Source organism: Dipodomys spectabilis, unplaced genomic scaffold (genome assembly GCF_019054845.1).
Source record: "Dipodomys spectabilis isolate Male_0828 unplaced genomic scaffold, ASM1905484v1 ptg000175l, whole genome shotgun sequence".
Lineage (NCBI taxonomy): Eukaryota > Metazoa > Chordata > Mammalia > Rodentia > Heteromyidae > Dipodomys > Dipodomys spectabilis.
In genome coordinates, this window is record NW_024870852.1 from 7,730,321 (window position 1) to 7,751,045 (window position 20,725).

General features: G+C 48.5%; 2 protein-coding genes across 4 annotated transcripts; one reads left to right on the forward strand and one right to left on the reverse strand.

The window, feature by feature from the left end:
- Positions 1-201: 201 nt before the first annotated feature.
- On the reverse strand, positions 202-14,104 carry Vps16 (VPS16 core subunit of CORVET and HOPS complexes). Of its 2 annotated transcripts, XM_042694394.1 has the most exons (24): positions 13,972-14,104; positions 7,203-7,291; positions 6,924-7,021; positions 6,709-6,837; positions 6,484-6,628; positions 6,246-6,361; positions 5,996-6,118; positions 5,817-5,872; positions 5,175-5,264; positions 4,981-5,075; positions 4,737-4,813; positions 4,182-4,313; positions 3,959-4,086; positions 3,533-3,568; positions 3,262-3,370; positions 2,959-3,093; positions 2,751-2,859; positions 2,570-2,667; positions 2,387-2,494; positions 2,022-2,099; positions 1,759-1,928; positions 1,578-1,674; positions 616-719; positions 202-502 (listed from the first exon to the last, which is right to left on the reverse strand). In XM_042694394.1, exons 1-24 carry the CDS (start codon positions 14,022-14,024, stop codon positions 358-360), a joined length of 2,520 nt encoding a protein of 839 aa, XP_042550328.1. In that variant the 5' UTR covers positions 14,025-14,104; the 3' UTR covers positions 202-357. The 2 variants fall into 2 exon arrangements, with proteins under 2 accessions (XP_042550328.1, XP_042550329.1); XM_042694395.1 differs by lacking the exons at positions 5,996-6,118; positions 6,246-6,361; positions 6,484-6,628; ... (2 more) ...; positions 7,203-7,291; positions 13,972-14,104 and having other exon boundaries at positions 5,811-5,844.
- Positions 13,686-19,228, forward strand: Pced1a (PC-esterase domain containing 1A). 2 transcript variants are annotated; one of them, XM_042694400.1, is made up of 8 exons: positions 13,686-13,933; positions 14,892-15,036; positions 15,493-15,572; positions 15,683-15,921; positions 16,011-16,161; positions 16,246-16,492; positions 18,273-18,542; positions 18,842-19,228. In XM_042694400.1, the coding sequence occupies exons 2-8, from the start codon at positions 14,913-14,915 to the stop codon at positions 19,087-19,089; spliced, it is 1,359 nt and encodes a 452-aa protein (XP_042550334.1). In that variant the 5' UTR covers positions 13,686-13,933; positions 14,892-14,912; the 3' UTR covers positions 19,090-19,228. The 2 variants fall into 2 exon arrangements, with proteins under 2 accessions (XP_042550334.1, XP_042550333.1); XM_042694399.1 differs by lacking the exon at positions 13,686-13,933 and adding an exon at positions 14,171-14,587.
- The last annotated feature ends 1,497 nt before the right edge of the window (positions 19,229-20,725 follow it).

The following is a 20,725-nucleotide window of genomic DNA, read 5'->3' on the forward strand; positions in this document are numbered from 1 at the left end:
AGCATCTTCACAAAGATGGAAAATTCTGTTGCAGTGTCTAGATGGTTCTGCTTTAATATTTTATTTTATGGGAGGGGGGCGTGGGCTAGGGTTTGAACTCAAGGCGCCATGCTTTCTAGGTATGCATTCTGCCAATCGAGTCACTCCTTCGGTCCCCTCATGTTTGCTTTTCTCAGGCTAGTTTGTGTAAAATAACCATCCTAAAGTATTCCAAGTTTATTTACAACCAGGCTTCTCTGTATCCTTAGACTCCTCCCAGCTTCTCAGCTTTACCCTGAGAGGGGAGGTGTTGGATGGAATGACCCTTCTGCCAACTCCAGGATAGGAGAAGATCTCCCCAAAGCTTCTAGAGGTTCTTCACTTCTTCTGGGCTTGTGCTCTGGCCCGCTGAATCTTGTCAGCTGTAGCCCCGTCTGTGGCTCCAGTGCAGTGTGACAATACGAGGCTCAGCTCAGCCTCATTCCGGTGCTCAATGGCTACATCTGCAGCCTGAGCCACATCACTGTGGTTTGAGCAGGAGAGATGGTGTTGGGGTTGCCCAAGAGCACCAACCCTGCTTCTTATCAACCCACTGGTTTAGCCACCTCATACCCATGGGGCCCTCACTTGACATACCCAAGAAGAAGTAACGCCTTGACCTTTTGTTCGGGACCCACACGGGAAGCATACTTCTTGGCCTCATATTTGTTGTGTTGTTTCATACAGATCTCCACAAAGGGCTTTGAAGGTGAGCGAAGGGAAGGGGAAAGAAAACAAAGCATAGCCTTCCCAGTTCTCCTTAACAAAATCCCAAAGGATATATTGGCTATAGATATTTTATATACTAAATAGTATATATAGTTCCCTCCCCATCTGCACAAGAATAGCTGTGATCAACATTAGCAAAGATTCGGGGCTGGGAAGGTGGCTCAGTGGTAGAGTGCTTGCCTTGCATGTATGAGGCCCTGGGTTTGATTCCTCAGCACCACATAAGCAAAAAAAGCTGGAAGTGGTGCTGTGGCTCAAGTGGTAGAGCGCTACCCTTGAGCTGAAGAGCTGAGGGACAGCGCCCAGGCCCAGAGTTCAGCCCCCATGACCACCACCAACAACAAAAAAGAACATTAGCAAAGATCCATTAGAGCCTTGAAACTAATTATTTTCACCCTTTACCACCATCTACAACAGGATGCCTTCTCAGGTCCTATGTCTTCTCTCAAGGCTGTCATTATGAAACCTGAACTCTACTTCTCTATACCATCTGCCACGGGAAACAACCTGATATCCTCCCTGGATTCTCCCTCTCCTCTCTGTCCTTAACTTAAGCAGGACTTCCCTGCAGGCATATGGTGTCCTTGTGGTCCTCCTCAGGGACAGCATCTCATTCTCATACCCCTCAGCATCTGCTCAGGATCATTCTCCAGTGCACCCAGCACAGTGCATGGTGTCTTCCCACATTCTCATGGACACAAGAAGTACTGGCTAAGGGCATGGGTCAGCCTAACAGGTAACATGAATGGGCCTTTCTGCCAGTCCCACTGCCTAACTCCTTGCCAAGGACTACCCTTACTGGTGGTAGGGGAGATGAGGGAAGATCTCACCAGGTAGCCAATGGGTGATTTCTTGCTCTTGGAAAACTTCTCTAGCTCCTCCCAGTCTTCCAAATCTGCCAAAGCAGTCAGCTTCAGCCACCAGAGTCTACAGGGAAGTTGGACTTGAACATATTGCATGCAGAAGAAACAGGCAGTTCTAGGACTAGACAAAGCCCAGGCCCTCATCTACCTCTTATCAGGAATGCGGAAGTCACGTGCCAGCTGTTCTGCACGCTTATTGTGGCCACCAAGGATGAGAGTAGTGACAGTGTCATGCAGAGACAGGTCTAGGAACTGACCCCCCAGCTCATCTTCTAGACGCCGTTGTAGCCGTAGGAGCCGCATTTGATCCTCTGTGGCCTGGGGACCAAGATAAAGCAGCCTGGGGATGAACAGGACAGGGAATAAAGTCCAAGAAGCTATGACAAAGGACCTTTAAAAAGCTGGCCAAACCTTAGCTGCAAACTCATTCTTGGCCTTGTAGAAGGCATCGGCTGCTGTCTGTAGGGCTGCTACTCGTCCCTCGATACGCTATAAAGACAGGGGTGGATTAGGTCCACAATGCACAGGGCCCTGGCCCTCCCAACCCAGGTGAGTTTTCTCCCCAATCCTAGAGTTGCTGGGGTCAGCCTTATATGCAAAGGGACATCCCCTAGAGGGATGGGCTAGCTCCTCTGAGATCAGCATCTATCCTGGCCTTAGGTCTTCTCAGACTCTCCCTCAATGATGATGACCAGATGGGGTGTGTACCAATATGGGTGTCTAGATTCCTAGAGAAGGAACCAGATAAGTAATCCTAGCCCACTATGACCCCGGACCTCTTCTGCAGCATAGCTGGCTCGGATGTGGAAGCTGCCCAACTCCTGGTGATTGTCATCCTGATTGTAAAGGTCCTTCAGCGTCTCCAGCTCCTGATGCTTACAGAACTAAGTAACAGACAATTAGTCAGCAAGGCCAACTCAAAAACCCAGGAGGCTCCATCCTCCCTGCCCACCACATACCTGTCGGTACAAACTCAGGGCCATGGGCTGATTCCGGAGGGTCATAAAAAAATCTCCTCGGTTTAGCTCATTTTTCAGGTGCAGCAACACTGTGAAAACTGTAGGACAAGGTGAATGCAGCTTCTAGACTGGGCCTGCTTGTGAAGGACCCCAGCCTAGCCCTCACTCAAACCCTGCTCACCCAGGTCTGTATCCCCACTCTCAATTGCCTTGCTAAGTGCTAGTTTGCTCCTCTTCATCTTTAGGAGGAGGGGCACCTGCTCTCCTGAGCGTGGCTCATACTCCAGCAGCTGTGGGGTGGGGAGGAAGGCACAAAGGGAAAGAAAAAGCTGGTGTGAGAGCCTTGAGCATTCACATCAGAGCACCTGGGGAGGGCTATATGCCCATACCTTGATGGCTAGCTCCGTGCGGCCACAGCCATAGGCCCTCGCAGCAATGTCAGAGTAGGAGACGCCAGGCGTATCCCCCAGCTTCTGATTAATGGCCCGTGCAACATCCTCATCTGATACATCCTTCTGCTGTACCTGTAAGGTGTGTTGGGGGGGATATAACAAAAAACTGGATCTCATGCCTCCCTCATCTAGAGTACCCTCAATCAGAACCCACCCTTCACTCCTATACTTTGTGTTTCCTACACCTCAGTAGGAACTGAAATTACCTCAGTGCCCCTGGACCTCACCCCACATCCTTGCCTTGTAGCAGGCCCAGTGAGCCAGTATCCTGCTCACACCCTGAACTTCAGGAAGGCGCAGATACTCGCATATCTGAATGGCCAACGGGTAAAGCCTCCGCAACACAAGCCTAGAAGAAAAGAACACAAGGGTGCAAGGGCAAGATGAGACAGATAGAGGAAGAAGAGCGGCCCCAGCCTATCTATCAGGAGCAGTGACCTTAAGACCCCACCAAAGGCTGTAGTAGCCACCCATGTCTAGCTTGGCTCTAGTACCCCTGGGCTTGTTGTACCTGTCCAGAAGCACCTGGATGGTGAGCTGCTTATATCTTTATTTTCTTTGGTTAAGGATCCAGCTGTAAATAAAAGCCTATTTGCCAAGGCCAGGTACTGGCGGCTCACAAATGTAAGCCAAGCTACTCAAGAGGCCGAGATTTAAGTATGGGTTTGAAGCCAGCCCAGGCAGGAAAGTCCATAAGACTCATCTCCAATTAACCACCAAAATATCCAGAAGTGGAGTTGTATTTCATGTAGTATAGCACTAGCCTAGAGCACAAAAGCGCAAGAACAGTGCCCAGGCCCTGAGTGGAAGTGCCAGGAGTGGCACAAAAATAAAAAAATTTAAAAAAGCCTTTTTCCAAGGGTCTATCTGGGCATATCTCCAACCCTTTCTCCTGCCACCCCCTGCATGTATGCCTTCTCCGCATGCATGGGGATACTGGCTATAGGTGAGAGGGATCCCAATGTGGTAGTCTCGAACAGCATTGAGTACACGCAGGTCCTGGCACATGTGCACAAAGCTGTCAGGTGGAAATCTGTCCAGGAAACACTTTCCAAAGGAGGCCGCCTGAGAAGAGCCAAAGGGTAATGGAAGAGAGTTTCCCATGCTACTCAGCCCACCCTTTCCAGGATTGCCTCCCTCAGAACTCCCTCCAGGACAACCCTGAGAAGACTTTTCTGCATGTCTGGCCGGTGTTCATGTCCTGCAGCCTCAATGCACTGCTGCACAGCTTGGGTCAGCTGCCCCAGCTCCTGGATCTCCCGCAGGTACTCATCTGCCTTCTGACTCTCTTTCTGTGGAGGAAAGCCCAAAGACAGAACATCATGACAGGAGATATTCCACTTCTGGCCCCAAGTTTCTCTTAACTGGGCTGGTTTAGAGGGGCTGAACAGGCCAGAGATCAGGCCTCAATCCCATTTATTGGACCTGGGGTTCCCACAATTGCCATAGGGGGAAGGGGTTCGACACCTCCAATAATAGTGCCAACTTGTGCCTGGCTGGGAAGAGAGGGGCCACTCTGTCCTTTTTCACCACCACACGTAAGATACTATTCCTGTCAGCCTACCAGCCCAGTCAGGTGTCTTGTCTAAACCCTTCTCTTGATAGGTGGCACCTAAGTGTTCCTACACTTGCCAAAAAAGAGACAAGGGGTTGAGCCAATCAGGGGAAAGGGAAGGAGAACCTCTTAGGGCCTGGGAAGAAGCCCAGGAATCTACCTCATACTCCTTCTGGGCCTCCAATAGCAGCGCTCCAGGGGCCATTGAAGCAATTTTGAAGATCTCTTCACTGGCCACTGGGGGGAAGAAGTTGTTGAGTGAGAGCAAGAGACAAGAAAATTCCCAGTTCTGCCTGAACTTACTTTGGGTCATAGTCCAGGAAAGTGGGGAGGGGTGAGGTGTCAGGCCAGGAGAAAGCATGGAGCCCTGCCCTGAGTTATGCAGTGCCCTTGTGGGGCCTTACCTGGCACTTCATGCAGGAATTCATGGGTGCTGCGGGAGAAGATTCGGACCCCATCAAGCTCAGGCACCAGGTAGGAGTCCTCATCTAGCACAAACCTAAGCAAAGTCAAGGCTCCCAAGGGTATCTAAAGGTAGGGTGGGGCAGGTGACCCTTCTTTCCCTCTCTCATCCACACAGACAGCCATCTAAGGATACTGGATGCTTTCAGGAGCATCACCCACCACCATCAACCGCCTTTCCCAGGCCACTACAACAGCCCTCTCCTTGCTGCGAGGACGACTGCACCTGTGGGCAACACAACACATGTCTGAGATTTTTGCAGGATAGCAGGCCTATAGCCATGTCTCCCACATCACTATTTGTATCTCTTTGCCATGGATAGCTCTGAACATTCTTATACACTCCTTATTCCATCCCTCTAGCTATATGCTGACCTGACTGCTTCCCCTTCAGCCGGTGCTGCCAGCTCCTGAGAGTAGCTCTCAGTGGACAATTGTTTTCTTTCTTTTCTTTTTTTTGTTGATCATGGGGCTTGAACTCTGGGCCTGGGCATTGTCCCTCAGCTCTTCAGCTCAAGGTGAGTACTCTACCACTTGAGCCATAGAGCCACTTTGGCTTTTTCTGTTTATGTGGTGCTGAGGAATCAAACCCAGGGCCTCATGCATGCGAGACAAGCACTCTACCACTGAGCCACTCTCCCAACCCCAACAATAGTTTTCTTTAAGTGCGTAGAGAAGGGGACATCCAAGCCCAGCTTAGCTTTGCCAATTCAGCAAAATATCCCAGAAATTAAGGCTATATCCCAGTCCCACCTCCAAAGAACTCTCCTACCCTCACCAGACCATTTGCTTCGGAGGTGCCCGGATATTGCAGTTGAATTCACACAGCTTCTCCTGAAAGGGTGCAAACATGTCATAGCTTCATCCAGCAGACACCAGTCTGGTTGAAAAGCCCCTTGCTACCAATATATTTTCCCTGAACAAGGCATGGTATCCCTTGTTGTCCTAGTATCATACCTTGAGTGATGCTGTCCCCATCCAGATGTAGCCTGTGTCTGTGAAGAGGGCCAGATGTCGGTAGGTGAAGGAAACAGCCATCTGCAGGAAGCTGCTTACTCCTGGGGGTAGGCCAGGGGGGGTCTGGAGCACAGAAGGAGAGGATACCAGACAGACTGACTTCTCAGAGCCAGAGAGACTAGCTCAGAGAACATGAGACAGACTGATTTCCCTTTGCTTCTCCCAGCCCTTTATTTGTTCCACTCCTTACCACCGCAGAGCAGGCTCCATGGTCCAGGAGATAAAGATCCGGTCCCACAGCCAAAAGAATGTGTGCCACTCGATCTTGGCACAGTGTAGTCCAGCAAGAGGGTGCACTTTGCAGACCTTCAACCAGGAGAGGAGACAGTCTCAATGACTGGACCCCTTCGCTTCTGCCTCTGCTGGTCCCATAGGCTAGAGGCATATCAGTCATATTGAATGGTTATCTGAGGTGGGTCAGGGCTCACCTGGCACTTCTGGCATCCGGCGGAGTTTAAGGTCACCCACATTGGCACTCAAGGTAAAACGATGAGCTCCTGTAAGGATGGCTACCCCGGAACCAAACTCTGTGTGAAAGATCCGGGCGTCTAGAACCCGATTTTGGAGTACCTCCTGGAGAAAAGGGTCATGGGTTGAGCATTCCACTGACGCAAAAACTCCACCCTCCTTCTCCATCCCCCTTGGGCCCCTACATTGCCCATGCTAAAGTGTCTCCGGAAGTCACCGTGAAGTCCATAAACAAGTACTGCACCATCTTCCTGCACACAGAGCAGTTCCTCTTCAGCTGACCAGCCTAGGGACACCACAGGTCCACTCTTCCACTGCAGAGTAGAGAAGTTCCTGAGGTTATCCATGGGATTAGAAAGCACTACTCAGCACCTAGTCCCAGAGAGTCTGGGGTGCTCACCAGCAGGCTGGCCAGAGGCATGCCAGAAGCAGAGTAGATCTCAAGTATTGGCCTCACACTGGCAGTTTTCTCTTTCCTCCAAGGGTTCCTCAGTAGCGCTGTAATTCAAGAAGACATTTTTCCTCTAGATCTATATATCTCACATGAGGCAGGTCTCACCCTGACACCCAGAATTAAAAGCACCCCAGCAAAGTGAATTGGCAGAAAACAACCTGACAGCAAATCTCCAAGAATCAAGAGCCTGGGTCCCAGAGCATGTAGTATTGGAAAACAACATACCAATGGGGCCCCCATAGGGCGCAGCAGCTACCAGGCAGTCCCTGAGTTCCTCCTTCAGATCCCAGTCCATGCTGTATAGTTCATATTTCCTGTCCACACAGAGATGAGCAGATTAACTTCTTCATGAATCTGCATCCAGGGGGTCTCAGAGGAATTCCTAAAGCTTCCATCTATCTTCCACAAGGCAGTAGAGGAGTCTCCCCACCCCAGAAGTGGAGACAAGGATGATAAGTAGAAACTGACCACATGCTGGCTTAGGGACAGCAGCAAAGAATCAGAGGGTGTTGGCAGGGAAGGATGTGGCTTTTGAGGCAAGTGTCCAAGATTGGCAAGAGCTTCTCAGACAGGCAGGCTGTGTGGCCAATATCCAAAACACACACTGAGATAGAAGTAGGGTGGTCCAGCTGGTATTAGTAGGAAATAAGAACTCTGGAAAAGGTCTCTCAAGGTAGGAAGACCTTCTTCTACTTCTGGTTCTTAACAATGAATGGGGTTAGGCACTGTCAACCCTGGGGTCTACGTATGCTTACTGATTGAGTTTTAGAGGCTCTAAGCTACCAGTGCCTGAAAGACATCCAAGAGGAGTATTTCAGTGAGATAGGGCTGGGGTGAGAGATGCAATTAGTGTTAAAAGGAGATAATGAAATCACAAGCAGGCATGGGATACAACATGCCTACAATCCAAAATATAAATAAACCTTTAAGATAGAATAAACCTGATGAAGATTCTTATAAAGCTGCAGCAAAGACAACTTAAAATGCACAAAAATTCGGATAAAAATTTCCCCCAAACATTCTTTTTTTTTTTTTTTGTCGGTCATGGGGCTTAAATCAGCTTGGGCGCTATCCCTGTGCTCTTCAGCTCAAGGCGAGTGCTCTACAACTTGAGCTACAGCACCACTTCTGGTTTTCTGGTGGTTAATTAGAGATAAGAGTCTCACGGACTTTTCTGTCGGGCTGGCTTTGAACCATGATCCTCAGATCTCAGCCCCTTCAGTAGCTAGATTACAGGCGTGAGCCACCAGCGCCCAGCTAGCTATCTACTTTTTGATAAAAGAGCCAAAACACTTGTGAAAGGGGAGCTTGTTCAACAACTGGCGCTAGTTAACAGGAATATTCACATAAAAGAGGCTAAAACTTCAACTCTATCTCTCAAAAGTCAACTCTAAATGTATTTTTTAAAAATTTAAGTATAACTGGAAATTCTGAAACTATAAGAGAACATAGGGGAAAATCTGGAAGGTATAGGCACAGGTAATTATTTTTCTGAATAGGGCATCAATTGCCCAGAAAATAAGAGCAAGCATGGACAAATGGGACCACATCAGATTAAATGGTTTCTGCAAAAGAAACAGTTACTAGAACTGAGAGATAACTCATAGAATGGGAGAAAGAAAATTCTATGTGCCTAACACTAGTGGCGCATGCCTATAATCCTAGTTACTCAGAAAGCTGAGATTTGAGGATCACAATTTGAAGCCAGATAGGGCAGGAAAGTTTGTGAGACTCTTATCTCTAATTAACCACCAAAAAGCCAGAAGTAGAACTGTGGCTGAAGCCTGAGGACCAGAACAAAAAAAAAAGTGGGGGGATGGGGGGAGGCGGAGCCAAGGCTCAGGAATAGAGCACTTGTCTATCTAATGGCGAGGCTATGGGTTCAAACCCCAATTACCATCTCTCCCCAAAATCTAGTATTTTTGAGAAGTGGAATAATGAGTACTCATACATATTAAGGAAAGCATAAATTGGTCCACTCATTATAGAAAAAAATGAAGCACTGTCTTTTAACTGTGTAGATCCTTTGACTTAGTTCAAACTGGAAAACTCCTTATGTCCACCAAAACAGGATTAGTTAAATAAACTATGGCCATTCTGGAAAATGTTCTGAGCCTATTAACATGATTCTGTAGGTACTGACACAAAATGTTCTCTATGATATCTTAAGTGAAACAAGTAGATTGTAGCTTGGCATGAACCATATGAGACTATGCAATAAAAAAACTGAACATACATTTTTTTGATGAGCATGTTAACATACAATTACACATGTATGTAAATATACAGAGAAATGTATGGAGGCTTCCCCATGAAGCTAAAGACGGTGGGTACCTTTGGGAAGGGTGGTGGATGAGGAGACATCTAGTATTGTATCTTTATACTACATACTTTTGTATGTAGTATAAAAATGTGGACAGTTACTAAAATCACTGGGTTAAAAAAAACAGATAAGAAAATAGATTCACACAGACTCACATGTTAGTTATCAACTGATGGTTATTCAGCTCCAAATTCACCCTTCAGTATGGAGTCTATGATAATGACAGTCCTTCAAGCCTTTCTCCTGAATGTGGAATGTGAGTCTAAACTTTCTCAGCAGAGGGTGCTGGGAGAATAAAGGATGAGGACCTGACCCAGCAGTAGCTGTCATCCAGCAGGAAGGGTGTGAAGGCACTTGGTTGGTGCAAGCCCCAGTCATGCACCTGGAAAACACTGCCAGATCAATTTCTGCTGACTCTCTGGACAACACAGGACTTCAGGCTTCCTGCCCACACCAAGCAATCAATTCCTCTGTATACCAAGATGCCTGGCCCTTAGCTGCACCACCTGCATCCTAGCATGCTTCCTTTACATACTTACTCCCTTTACACACAACTAGTCACTGGGTGTGGCTTGCCTTATAGACATTTTCCAGGCCTTTACCTGCATACCTACACTTGCTGCAAGTCCATACCCCAGCAGCCATGGAAGCTTGCATGCATCCCCTGCCTCCTGCACTCTAGAGGGTGGTATTTTGCTTGTTCAATACTATGCATCAGCTATGGCCCAGGCAAATCAGTGAACTTTTCTCCATCTAGTAGACTGCAACTTTATTTTCTTCAACAGGGTCTGAACCTCAGTCTGGGAAGAGATTACCCTTCCAAGTTGCCATTCCTTGAGTTGTCTTTTTCAGGTAAGGTTTTCTTATAACTTAAACTTTTAAATCACAACTTAGTAATTTTTAAAATTAACTTTCCAAGTATAAGTCTCCTTACTGATTGGACTCAGACAGATAGACTATCAGGAAGTAGATCACTAAATACTGGGCATTTCCTTTGTATATTGTATTCTTTATCACCCCCGAATGGAATATTACTATTTCTTTCAGAAAGTCTTCTCTACTTCTGCCTCCCTCCCCCTCATCTCATCTATTAAATATTCTCTTAGGTTATATATTCTTGTATCCTCATAGTGACTATGATCAAATGCTGCTATGATACAGTTGCCTTACCTGCTAGCCATAAGCCAGACTGAGTACATGTCTGCTCTACATATAGACACAGCCTGGCAAAGGTTGGATCAAGTTCACTAATGGGATTAACTCAAGTTGCATTTTTAGAATAAAAATGACTAGAGTTCCAAAACAACTATCCATCATTTCTTCTCCATACCTTCCCAAACTCAAATGAATTCCCCAGAATACCACTGCCAATGTAATAGAATCCTGTCCTGCAAATAGGACTCAAAATGCAACGTAGCCCACCTGTTTTCATTCCCTCACTTACTAGAACATAGATTAGATCCTAGCTTTACACACATAGGCACAAAGCTACATACCTGCCCTTAAAGCATTTTCACTTTGATGGAGAAACTAGTATGTGCTCCTGTATTTCCTATTTTCAAAAGAACCCTACACTTGAGCACAAAATCTAAAACTAGAGTCTACCACTTACCAGCTGTGGAACCTAGTCATTACAACCTGGTTTATCTGCCTCGGCTTCTCATTAGTAAGATGAGGTTAATCATAATGCCTCCTACCTAATTGGGTTTTAAGGTTTAAGCAAGTTAACAAAGTACTTGGCACAGTGTCCAGTAGGTAAGAAAGTCTCAGTACATTAACAATTTAGACCATAAATATCCTCCATAGCAAGGCTTAGACTCCTAATTCTTCTGCTGTATACCACAGCTAAGGGAAGGTTAGCTACTCATCTATGAACTCCACATCCTTTTAAAGCTTTCTTCGTGGGGCTGGCAAGGTGGTTCAGTGGTAGAGTGCTTGCCTTGCATGCATGAGGCCTTGGGTTTGATTCCTCAGTACCACATGAGCAGAAAAAGCTGGGAGTGGCACTGTGGCTCAGGTGGTAGAGCACTAGTCTTGAGCTGAAGAACTGAGGGACAATGCCCAGGCCCAGAGTTCAGGCCCCACGACTGACCAAAAAAAAAACACCCCAAAACCAAATTAAATGCAAGGGCTGGGAATAAGGCTTAGTGCTAAGAGTGCTTGCCTAGCATGCATTAAGCCCTGGGTTCGATTCCTCAGTCCCACATAAACAGAAAAAGCTGCAAATGGCACTGTGGCTCAAGTGGTAGAGCACTAGCCTGGAGCAAAAGAAGCTCAGGGACAAAGCCCAGGGCCTGAGTTCAAGCCTCAGGACTGGCAAAAACAACAAAAAAAAGTAAATGTAAGTTAATATTTCTTAAAGTGTGTCAACTCTGGGCCTGGATGCTGTTCTTTAGCTCTTCAGCTCAATGCTAGTGCCCTACCACTTAAGCCACAGCACCACTTCTAACTTTTTTCTGTTTATGTGGTGCTGAGGAATTGAACCTAGGGCCTCATGCATGCAAGGCAAGCACTCTACCACTGAACCAACTTACCAGCCCCCTAGCTAATATTTTTTAAAGTGTGTCAACTAGCTTGTTTATAAATACTTAATGATATGGTTACCTTTGTCAGCTGATATATTTTCCTTTCTAAAGTGAAATTATTGGTATATCCTACTGATTTTCAACTAAATTATTGCATACTATAAGACATATTCCTGAGGGAATTACAAATGAACAAATGTAACAGAGCTCTAAAAACTACCACATGCAGCCGGATGCTGGTGGCTCACACCTGTAATCTTAGTTACTCAGGAGGCAAAGATTGGAGGATAGAGGTTCAAAGCCAGCCCATGCTGAAAAGTCTGTGAGACTCTTTTTTTTCTGTCCATTGTGGGGCCTGAACTCTGGGCCTGGGTGCTGTCCCTCAGCTCTTCAGCTCAAGGCTAGTGCTCTACCACTTGAGTCACAATGCCACTTCCAGTTTTTTCTGCTTATGTGGTGCTGAGGAATCAAATCCAGGGCCTCATGCATGCAATGCAAGCACTTTACCACTGAGCCACCTTCCCAGCCCTCTGTGAGACTCTTATCTCCAATTAACCACCAGAAAACCAAAAGTGGCGCTGTGGCTCAAATGGCAGAGCCCTCGCTTTGAGCTGAAGAGCTAAGGGACAGTGCCCAGGCTGAATTCAAGACCCACAGCCCAAAACAAAAACAAAACAAAACAAAAAAACAAACCAAAAATGAAGAACAAAAAAACCCCAAAACAAACAAAAGCAAAAACAAAACAACTCCCTCCCCCACCAAACCCTACCATAGGCATTGGCTATCTAGGAAATACATTATACTGTGAATCAAAAAATTAATTTAAAAATATGCATAAGTGAATGAGAATAGTAGATAGCTTCATTAGCAAAAGAGGGATTTTTTTTTCCCTACTGAAATAGGATTCAAACTGTCTTTGTGATCTGTAGGTGATTCCTTAAAATCACTAGCTACTCAGGAGTCTGAGATCTGAAGATCACTGCTCAAAGAGCCAGACATGGAAGGAAAGAATGTGAGAGACTCTTCAATTAAAAACCAAAAAGAAAGAAAGAAAGAAAAAAAGGCTGGAAGTGGAGCTGTGGCTCAAGTAGTAGAGTGCCAGCATTGAGCAAAAAAACAAACAAACAAACAAAAAAAAAACGCAAGGACAGCACAGCAACCAAGCCCTGATTCCAAAATAAATAAATAAATAAAAAATATCAAGTAGTATACACGTTTCTAAATATGCATTGTTGATAAGTGCAAGACACGTGCCCTCAGAAACTTAGTTTAGCAGAAGAATCCCATATAAATACTGCTCTACTGTGCCGCACACAACGGACTAGTGCTGGGTCTTGTAAAGCCCAAAAGATTCAACTGGAGGAAAGACCAAGCCAGGTTCTGGAGACAACATTTAAACTAAGTCCTGAAGGAGTGATAAAGAGGGAGATGGTAGTGTCCACAGAAGGCACTGCAGGTCTGTGCAAACATGGAAAGCCATCAACTGTCGAGCACTTGAAATCCTTGCCAATTCTCTACAACTGAAACATAACGTTTGGGTAAGGGCAGCAAATGAGGTGGGCGAGACAAATAGGATGTATAAAGAGACGTTCTACAAGCAATATGTAGCGTCTCACTCAAAGGGAAGTCACTATAAAGAAGTCTGGTCAGCGTAACGCTGTGATTCGCTTAAGACTTCTGGACTCTTCAACTCCCATGAGAGGGTTGCAGTTACCCAGGGGTCCTCACTCGAGCTGCCCCTAGATTCTCCCAGCCTTGGTCATCACAGTCACCCCGCCCGCCGGGCGATTCCGCCCCCCTCCGAGCGCCCCTGTGGTCTGACTTCAGCTGTACTTTCCGGCAGAAGACTGGGCACTGGCTGTCACTGAGGGCGGCCTCCCCCAACGTGATCTGAGCATCCTTCCGGAAGCTGGCAGACCAAGGCTTCGGGGTGGTCACCGCACTTGCCTCAATTTCCTTCTCTGAAGCAGGGGGAAGGCCCCTAGGAGGCCCAGTGCTAAGTGACCGACTCGCAGGAAGACCGGCCGCGGGGCGGACCCCGGAATCTGCAGTGACAGGGGCGAGCACCGCCGGCTCCGCCGGGAGACTCGAACCGGCGGACAAGGGGGGTAAGCCGGGCCGTGGGCGGGAAGACAGGACGGCTCACCGGTAAAAGGCAGAGTCCCCGAGTGGGTTCCAGTTCGCTGTGTAGCAATCCATGGCTGTTGCCGACAGCGGCGAGACAGCGCTGAGGGGAACCGCCACCTAGTACAGGCTCCAGGCCGGCACTTCCGCTTCCGCCCGTCTGGGTCACGTGGTGAGGCCGCCCCTGCAGCCATCACGACTGTGGGCAGCCGCACTCTGTGGTTGCCGTGCCCCCGCCCGTGCCCGGGCTTTGCGCCCGCGCGGGTGGGCCCGGCCCTAATTCCTACCCACTACGGCGGCCGACATTGCGGCCTTCTAGTTCCCTCCGGCGTTGGGGGTCGTGAGGGGCGGGACATGGGTGGCCGGAAGTGGGAGCTGTGAGCATCGCCGCCTGGGGCGCCGAGGCCTGAGGCGCCGTCGGTGCCTCCGTGACGCACGCATGGAGAGCACTGGGCGTTGGGCTGCGCACCGACGGCTAGCCGGGGCGTATAGGCTCTGCGGGGCTGGGGCTTTGCAGAACCGACTGCCCTCCCGGGGTACGGGAACATGAGGCTTGACCACGAGCCCTCCGCGGGCCAGGCGCGCGTAGCGCGGGCCTGCCCAGCTCGCCGGTGAATTGCGCGGAGCCCCGGGACTCGGTAATTGGCGCGAGAGGGCGCGCGCGCATGCGCGGGGCGGTGGCGGGCACGTGGCGGGGCGCAGGGCGGTGCCGCGCGGGAAGCGCCACAGTGCCCTGGAGGGCCTGCGGGCCGGGCGACCCCTGGCCTTCTGAGTCTAGTGTGCCCGAGGCTGACGTCGCCATGGGCCCTGTACTGCGCTTGCTACCCCCTCCCTGTAGCTCTGAGCAACCTGGGAGGGGCTGATGCGAGTCTCATTTATCCCAGGGCGGGCCCTGGGGCCGACCTGCTCGGAGCCGAGCCGCTTAGTAGCTTCTCCCTGCAGCCCGTGGTTGTCGGTGGCGGCATGGTCTTCTGTCTGGAAAACGAGGTGCCGCACCGCCCGCTGCGAAGCGCCATGGTCCACTTCCAAGCCTCGGAAGTCCAGCAGCTGCTACACAACAAGTTCGTGGTCATCTTGGGGGACTCCAGTGAGTGCCCCCTCGAGGATGACACTTCCCAGTCCCACACCTGTGCTCCATGTCTGCATCTCAGACCTGTCTACTCCCTACTTTATTTTAGCCCACTAAAATTTTTCCCTTTTATTCCCTATGCACCTTCCACAGGTGTCCCGGCAGATGTAACTTGGGTGCTTTTTAGTCTATTTTTACTTAGTTACCATCTTTCTTGCTTCCTTACAGCCCTCCATAATTTTCCTAAATGGAGTTATGGATTGTGTTGTGTCTCCTGGGTGTCCTGGTCATCTTAACTATGCCAAGGACACAGCCAAATGGCACAAAGTCAGTGTCAAGGCTTTTAACCCTCACCAGAACTCCACCGGGCTGATGTTGGGCAGCCCAGCCCAGGGAAGACAGGCTGCCTGGACTTGGGATGAGCTGGGATGGGGTGAAGTCTGCTTCAGCCTTGGGATCTCTGTCTCCCTGCAGTCCAGAGAGCTGTATATAAGGACCTGGTGCTTCTGCTCCAGAAAGACTCACTGCTCACAGTTGCCCAGTTGAAAGCCAAGGTGAGGGAAGGTCGGCAGCCATGCCAGTGGTGGGCGGGTGCAGACCCTGGCCTGGCAAGGTCCACCTCCCTGGCATGGGTCTGACTAGCTGGGTGGGGGTGGGTGGGTAGGGGGAGCTAAGCTTTGAACAGGACCAGCTGGTGGCTGGGGGCCAGCTAGGTGAGCTGCACAACGGGACACAGTACCGTGAGGTCCGCCAGTTCTGCTCGGGTTCTGGCCACCACCTTGTACGCTTCTACTTCCTCACCCGCGTTTACTCCGAGTACCTTGAGGATATCCTGGAGGAGCTGACATACGGGCCTGCCCCGGACCTGGTGATCATCAACTCCTGCCTCTGGGATCTCTCCAGGTTGGGATGGGGAAAAGGGAAATACTGCTTGGAGGTGGAGGTATGGCTCCACCTCTGTGCTCTTGCCCACCCTATGTGTTTCTTAACAGGTATGGCCGCTACTCAATGGAGAGCTACAGAGAGAACCTAAAACGAGTATTTGTGCGCATGGACCAAGTGTTGCCAGATTCCTGTCTACTGGTGTGGAACATGGCAATGCCCCTGGGGGAGCGTGTCACTGGGGGTTTCCTTCTTCCAGAGGCAAGTGATTGGGGCCCTTCTGGTCAAAGGATGGGGCCGTTAGCTGGTAGGGCGTCCTCTTAGAGGCCGCACTTTCTCAATCAGCTCCAGCCTCTGGCCGGCTCTCTGCGTCGTGATGTGGTTGAAGGGAACTTCTACAGCGCTACCCTAGCTGGGGATCACTGCTTTGATGTCCTGGACCTCCACTTTCATTTCCGACATGCAGTTCGGCACCGTCATCGAGATGGTGTTCACTGGGACCAGCACGCACACCGCCACCTTTCACACCTGCTTCTGGCCCACGTAGCCGATGCATGGGGTGTGGAACTACCCAGGCGAGACTATCCCCCTGGTGAGCCCTGCCACAGAGGGAACGGGTAGCCATGCAGGTAGGGTCCTCAGAGCATAAGGCTCAGAAAAGGAATGGAACAGAGATGCATGGAGAGTAAGGATCCCTTCAATTGTTATTGTTCCTGAGTGCTCCTTCCTGGTTCCCTGGTGCACAGCAGTAACATTTTAGTTCCAGATTTTCAGTTCTTTACAGTCTAACATGTAATCCCTTCTGTGTACACTAATGTGTTTGTGCCAGCATTGATTATATAAGGCAGGGTGTCAAAAGTTAAAAATAAGGTTATTTCTAGCTAGACATGGGTATAAGAGATAGGAAAACAGAAACTGAGGAAAGGTCCATGCAGTGTGGCAGAGGCAAGAAAGCCTATGGGTTGGGCTTGGGGTAGTGCTAAAGATGAAAAGATGATATTACATGATGTAACCTCTGGGGTTCTTGAGAGAAGGTTGGTCTTGTGGTGATGGACTTAGTAGACAACATGCCATAGGCTCTTCAGCTCAGCCTAGTGCAGCTCTCCTCTGGCCTTATCTGTGGTCATTGCTGGGAACTTCTGCTTATCTTGGAGGCATTTCTTTCATAGGATCTCAGCTGTGATATCCTCTGCTGCTGAACATTTGTTTCTTTGTTAACCTCCCAGCTCTTGCCTGCTCATAAAGGTACATCATGGCTGGTTATTTACCTATCTACTCCTCTGCATCATTTCCCCAAAGGGCAAGCTTCCTACCTCACTCATCAACAGCTTACCCCCTCCATTCCATTGTCTGCCACAGTTGCTCTGTACATAGCGTCAGGAATACGGTGTTTGTTGCATTCAAAACACAAATCATCTTAATGCTGTTTATTGTAGCACTGGAGAGTGTAGGGAGCAGAGGCCAGAAATAGCATAGAGGCAGATCTCTAGGCTTACTGGCTAGGAGTTGGAGCACCAGGAAGGTGAATTAGAACTTAGATTTTAAAATGGTTCCATTTATTTGATGTTCAGTTGAGAGAATTGTTCCCCAGTAAAGAAAGGGAAGTTCTAAAGGCTTAAGGTTAGTTTATACTGGTCTGGCTTTCTGAATTGAACTTAGGAGCTATAGAAATGAAGAACAGCAAAGGGACAGTTGATCTGAAGTAGGAGGATGAATTGGTGCATTTGATTAGGGCCAATGTGAGAACAGTAGACTTGCAGTGCGTGGTACCTAGCAGAAATAGAGGGAAAGGCAAGAATTGTGAACTGTGAAGGAGAAAACAGAGCAGTGTTCATGGCTTGCATTGACAGGGAAGAGTGATGATGGGGAAACAAGGAGATGGGGTAGAGGCACTTTGGGAGAGGTTGGAGTTTTTTTTAGCTATATATACCAGGTAGCTGTCAGGAAGAAAGGACTTTGTTACATTTGTGAGCAGTTACTTTTAGTAGGAAAAAATGTTGAAGACATGGGGTCAAAAAGAAGTGAGTGATTGATGAGGGTATGGAAATGGGGAAAATGTTGCTGGTGATAACTTAAGAACAAGCTAAAGATACAGGGACTGAGAAAGCAAAGGAAGTAGTAGGCTTGGGAGGGTTGCATAAGGTTAGAACACAGGTAGCTGAGAGAGGCAATAAAGAAGGGGGCATACCTTGAGCTTGGTCTAGAATGGAAGAGAATGAGGAAACCTGGGTAAAGAATGAGGAAAATCAGGTTGCTCTGGCTGGTGGCCTTATTCTTGAAGAGATTGGAATAGAGTTCTGGAAGTATGAGTAGGCAGAGTTCAGGGCAAGCTGGCTTCCTAAGCCTACCTAAAACAATCATCCCATTCCTAGACCCATGGATTGAGGACTGGTCAAAGACGGATCATCCATTCCAGGGAAGCCATAGGCAGCCCCCAGACTTCGGGGAACAGCTGGCCTTGCCCCCACCCTCTCCTTTGCCCCCTCCTATATCTTTTCCCTACCCCCTTCCTCAGCCCTCGCCACCTCCCTTGTTCCCACCTCTTCCCCAAGATGCCTCATTTATCCCGGGCCAGCCCTTCCCACCTCATGAATTCTTCAATTATAATTCAACGGAGGACTTCTCGATGCCATCCAACTTAGGTAGGTGCCTCTGCAGCCTCCCCTCATACCCCCAACCTCCCCTTGCATGTTCCCCAGCCTTGCCTCCTGGGCCCAGTCAGAGAGGAGTTGGGTATCCCTGTGCCTCCAGGATTGGGTTTGTTACAGCAGACTCATTACTTCTCCCAGTTTCCCACTCTGGAGGTAGGAGAGGCAGTATACCAATTTGTAGATGGAGAAGCAAAAGCCCGAGAAACCCTGGAGAAGTAGAGCTGCTTGTGGGCAGAGCTGTGCTCACTCTGGTCAAAGCCCAACTCTGATAATAACTGGTTCTTTTGTAGGATGTGGCCCTGGAGTGAACTTTGTGCCTGGCCCCCTGCCACCTCCAGTCTCTGGCCCTGTCTCCCATGGTCAGCAGCGGAGCCCTGTGGTCGTCCGGGGGATGTCACGCTGTGTTCCCAACAGCCCCTACCATGTGCCAAGGATGGGGGGACCTTGTAGACAGCGGCTCAGACACTCAGACAGACTGATCCACACATACAAACTAGACAGACGGGGACATGCCCATTCGGGAACATGGCCTGGGTAGAGTGGGTGTTGGGCTTGGGGTTGGGTGTGCCAGTGACTCTTCAAGGCCTGCCTAGCACCCTAGGTGCTGGGATAGGATGTCTGCTATGCCTGACATTGATCTTGTCCATTGCTGTCACCAATAAAGGCATGGAAGGACAGAGTGACATATTCCTGTGTAAGGGAGTGGGTCTCCCAAAACCATGAACAAGAGTTGGGGAGGTTGCTTCTGAGCTTTTCCCATCTTTGGCCTTTGGACCCCACTATTTAGATTTTTTTTTGATCAGTCGTGGGCTTGAACTCGACCTGGGTGCTGTCCCTCAACTCTTCAGCTCAAGGCAAGCACTCTACCACTTGAGCCACAGCACCACTTTCAGTTTTCTGGTGGTTTATTGGAGATAAGAGTCTTATAGACTTTTCCTGTCCAGGCTGGCTTTGAACTGCGATCCTCAGATCTCAGCCTCCTGAGTAGCTAGGATTACAGGCGTGAGCCACCAGCACCTGGCTTTAGAAATTATTGACTGTGCTCCTCTAACATTCATTTGTACTTTCATTAGGACACATATGCTTAAATACCCCAGAGGGTGGCCAGCCTGATATCAGCAGCTCTTTGGAAATGGGCAATAGTCCCAGGCTGAGTTAAAATTTGTTCTGGGGGGAGGTTGAGACAGCCTCATTTTTAAGCCCAGACTGGTCTTGATCTCACTGAATTTTTGATGTTCCTACCTCAGCATTCTGGGTGCTTGCAGGTATGTGCCACCAGGGCTGGGAAAACTATCAGTATTTTGTATGGAATTTTAGATCCAGCTAATTCTCATTTATATCTCTTAGTTGCATGTAGTCTCTTCATCTACCCCAAAGGTTAAAAAGACAAGTAACTTATATATGATTTTTTGGCACATTGCAGTCATTCTGTAGGTGGTTGGAGGTAAACAATGAAGCTCCTACATCCAAGTAGAAGATCAATCACAACCTATTTACTTCATATAATGTGAAGTGGGAACAAAGCAAACACTGACCAACTTCTTTGGTGGTGATGGGGGAAACAAATTCACTGAAGGTGAGAAGGCTGTGCTGGACTTCATGTTAATCAACAGCAGAGGGGGTTCAGGATCTTGGCTTTGACAATTGGCCTTGACCCTGGATTTCTGGCCCTACAAAGAACACCGGCGATAAATGTGGGTTGAAAAATGAGGAACAGTGGGGGATAGAACAAGGTAGTAGGTTTAGGAGTGATGTAGTGACAAAAAAACGCAAGTTAACACAAAGATCTATTAAATAATCTTGAAGTAGAATGGGTGGAAAAGCATGGCAGAATTCTCAACATTTCTATAATTGTAAATGAAACCTTGAAAGAAAGCATGCACATCTCACCTTCAAAGAAGTGCCACATCAGGTGTCAATCATGGATAGCAATCTGCTAGACGAAATGCAAATGAAAGGACCTGGTTAACACTTGCTGGAGCATAGAAAGGGTACAGACAGTATAAGTCAGTAAAGACCTTCAGAGGAGCCAAGAAATTATAAAAATGACAGCACAGTACCTGAAGAAAATTAAATTGCCTTTCGCTGGCATGAAGAAGAAATGTAAAGGGATATTTAAAAAAATAGATAGCTTTTTTTTGTTTTTTAGGGATTAAAGGTTTGATCATTACATA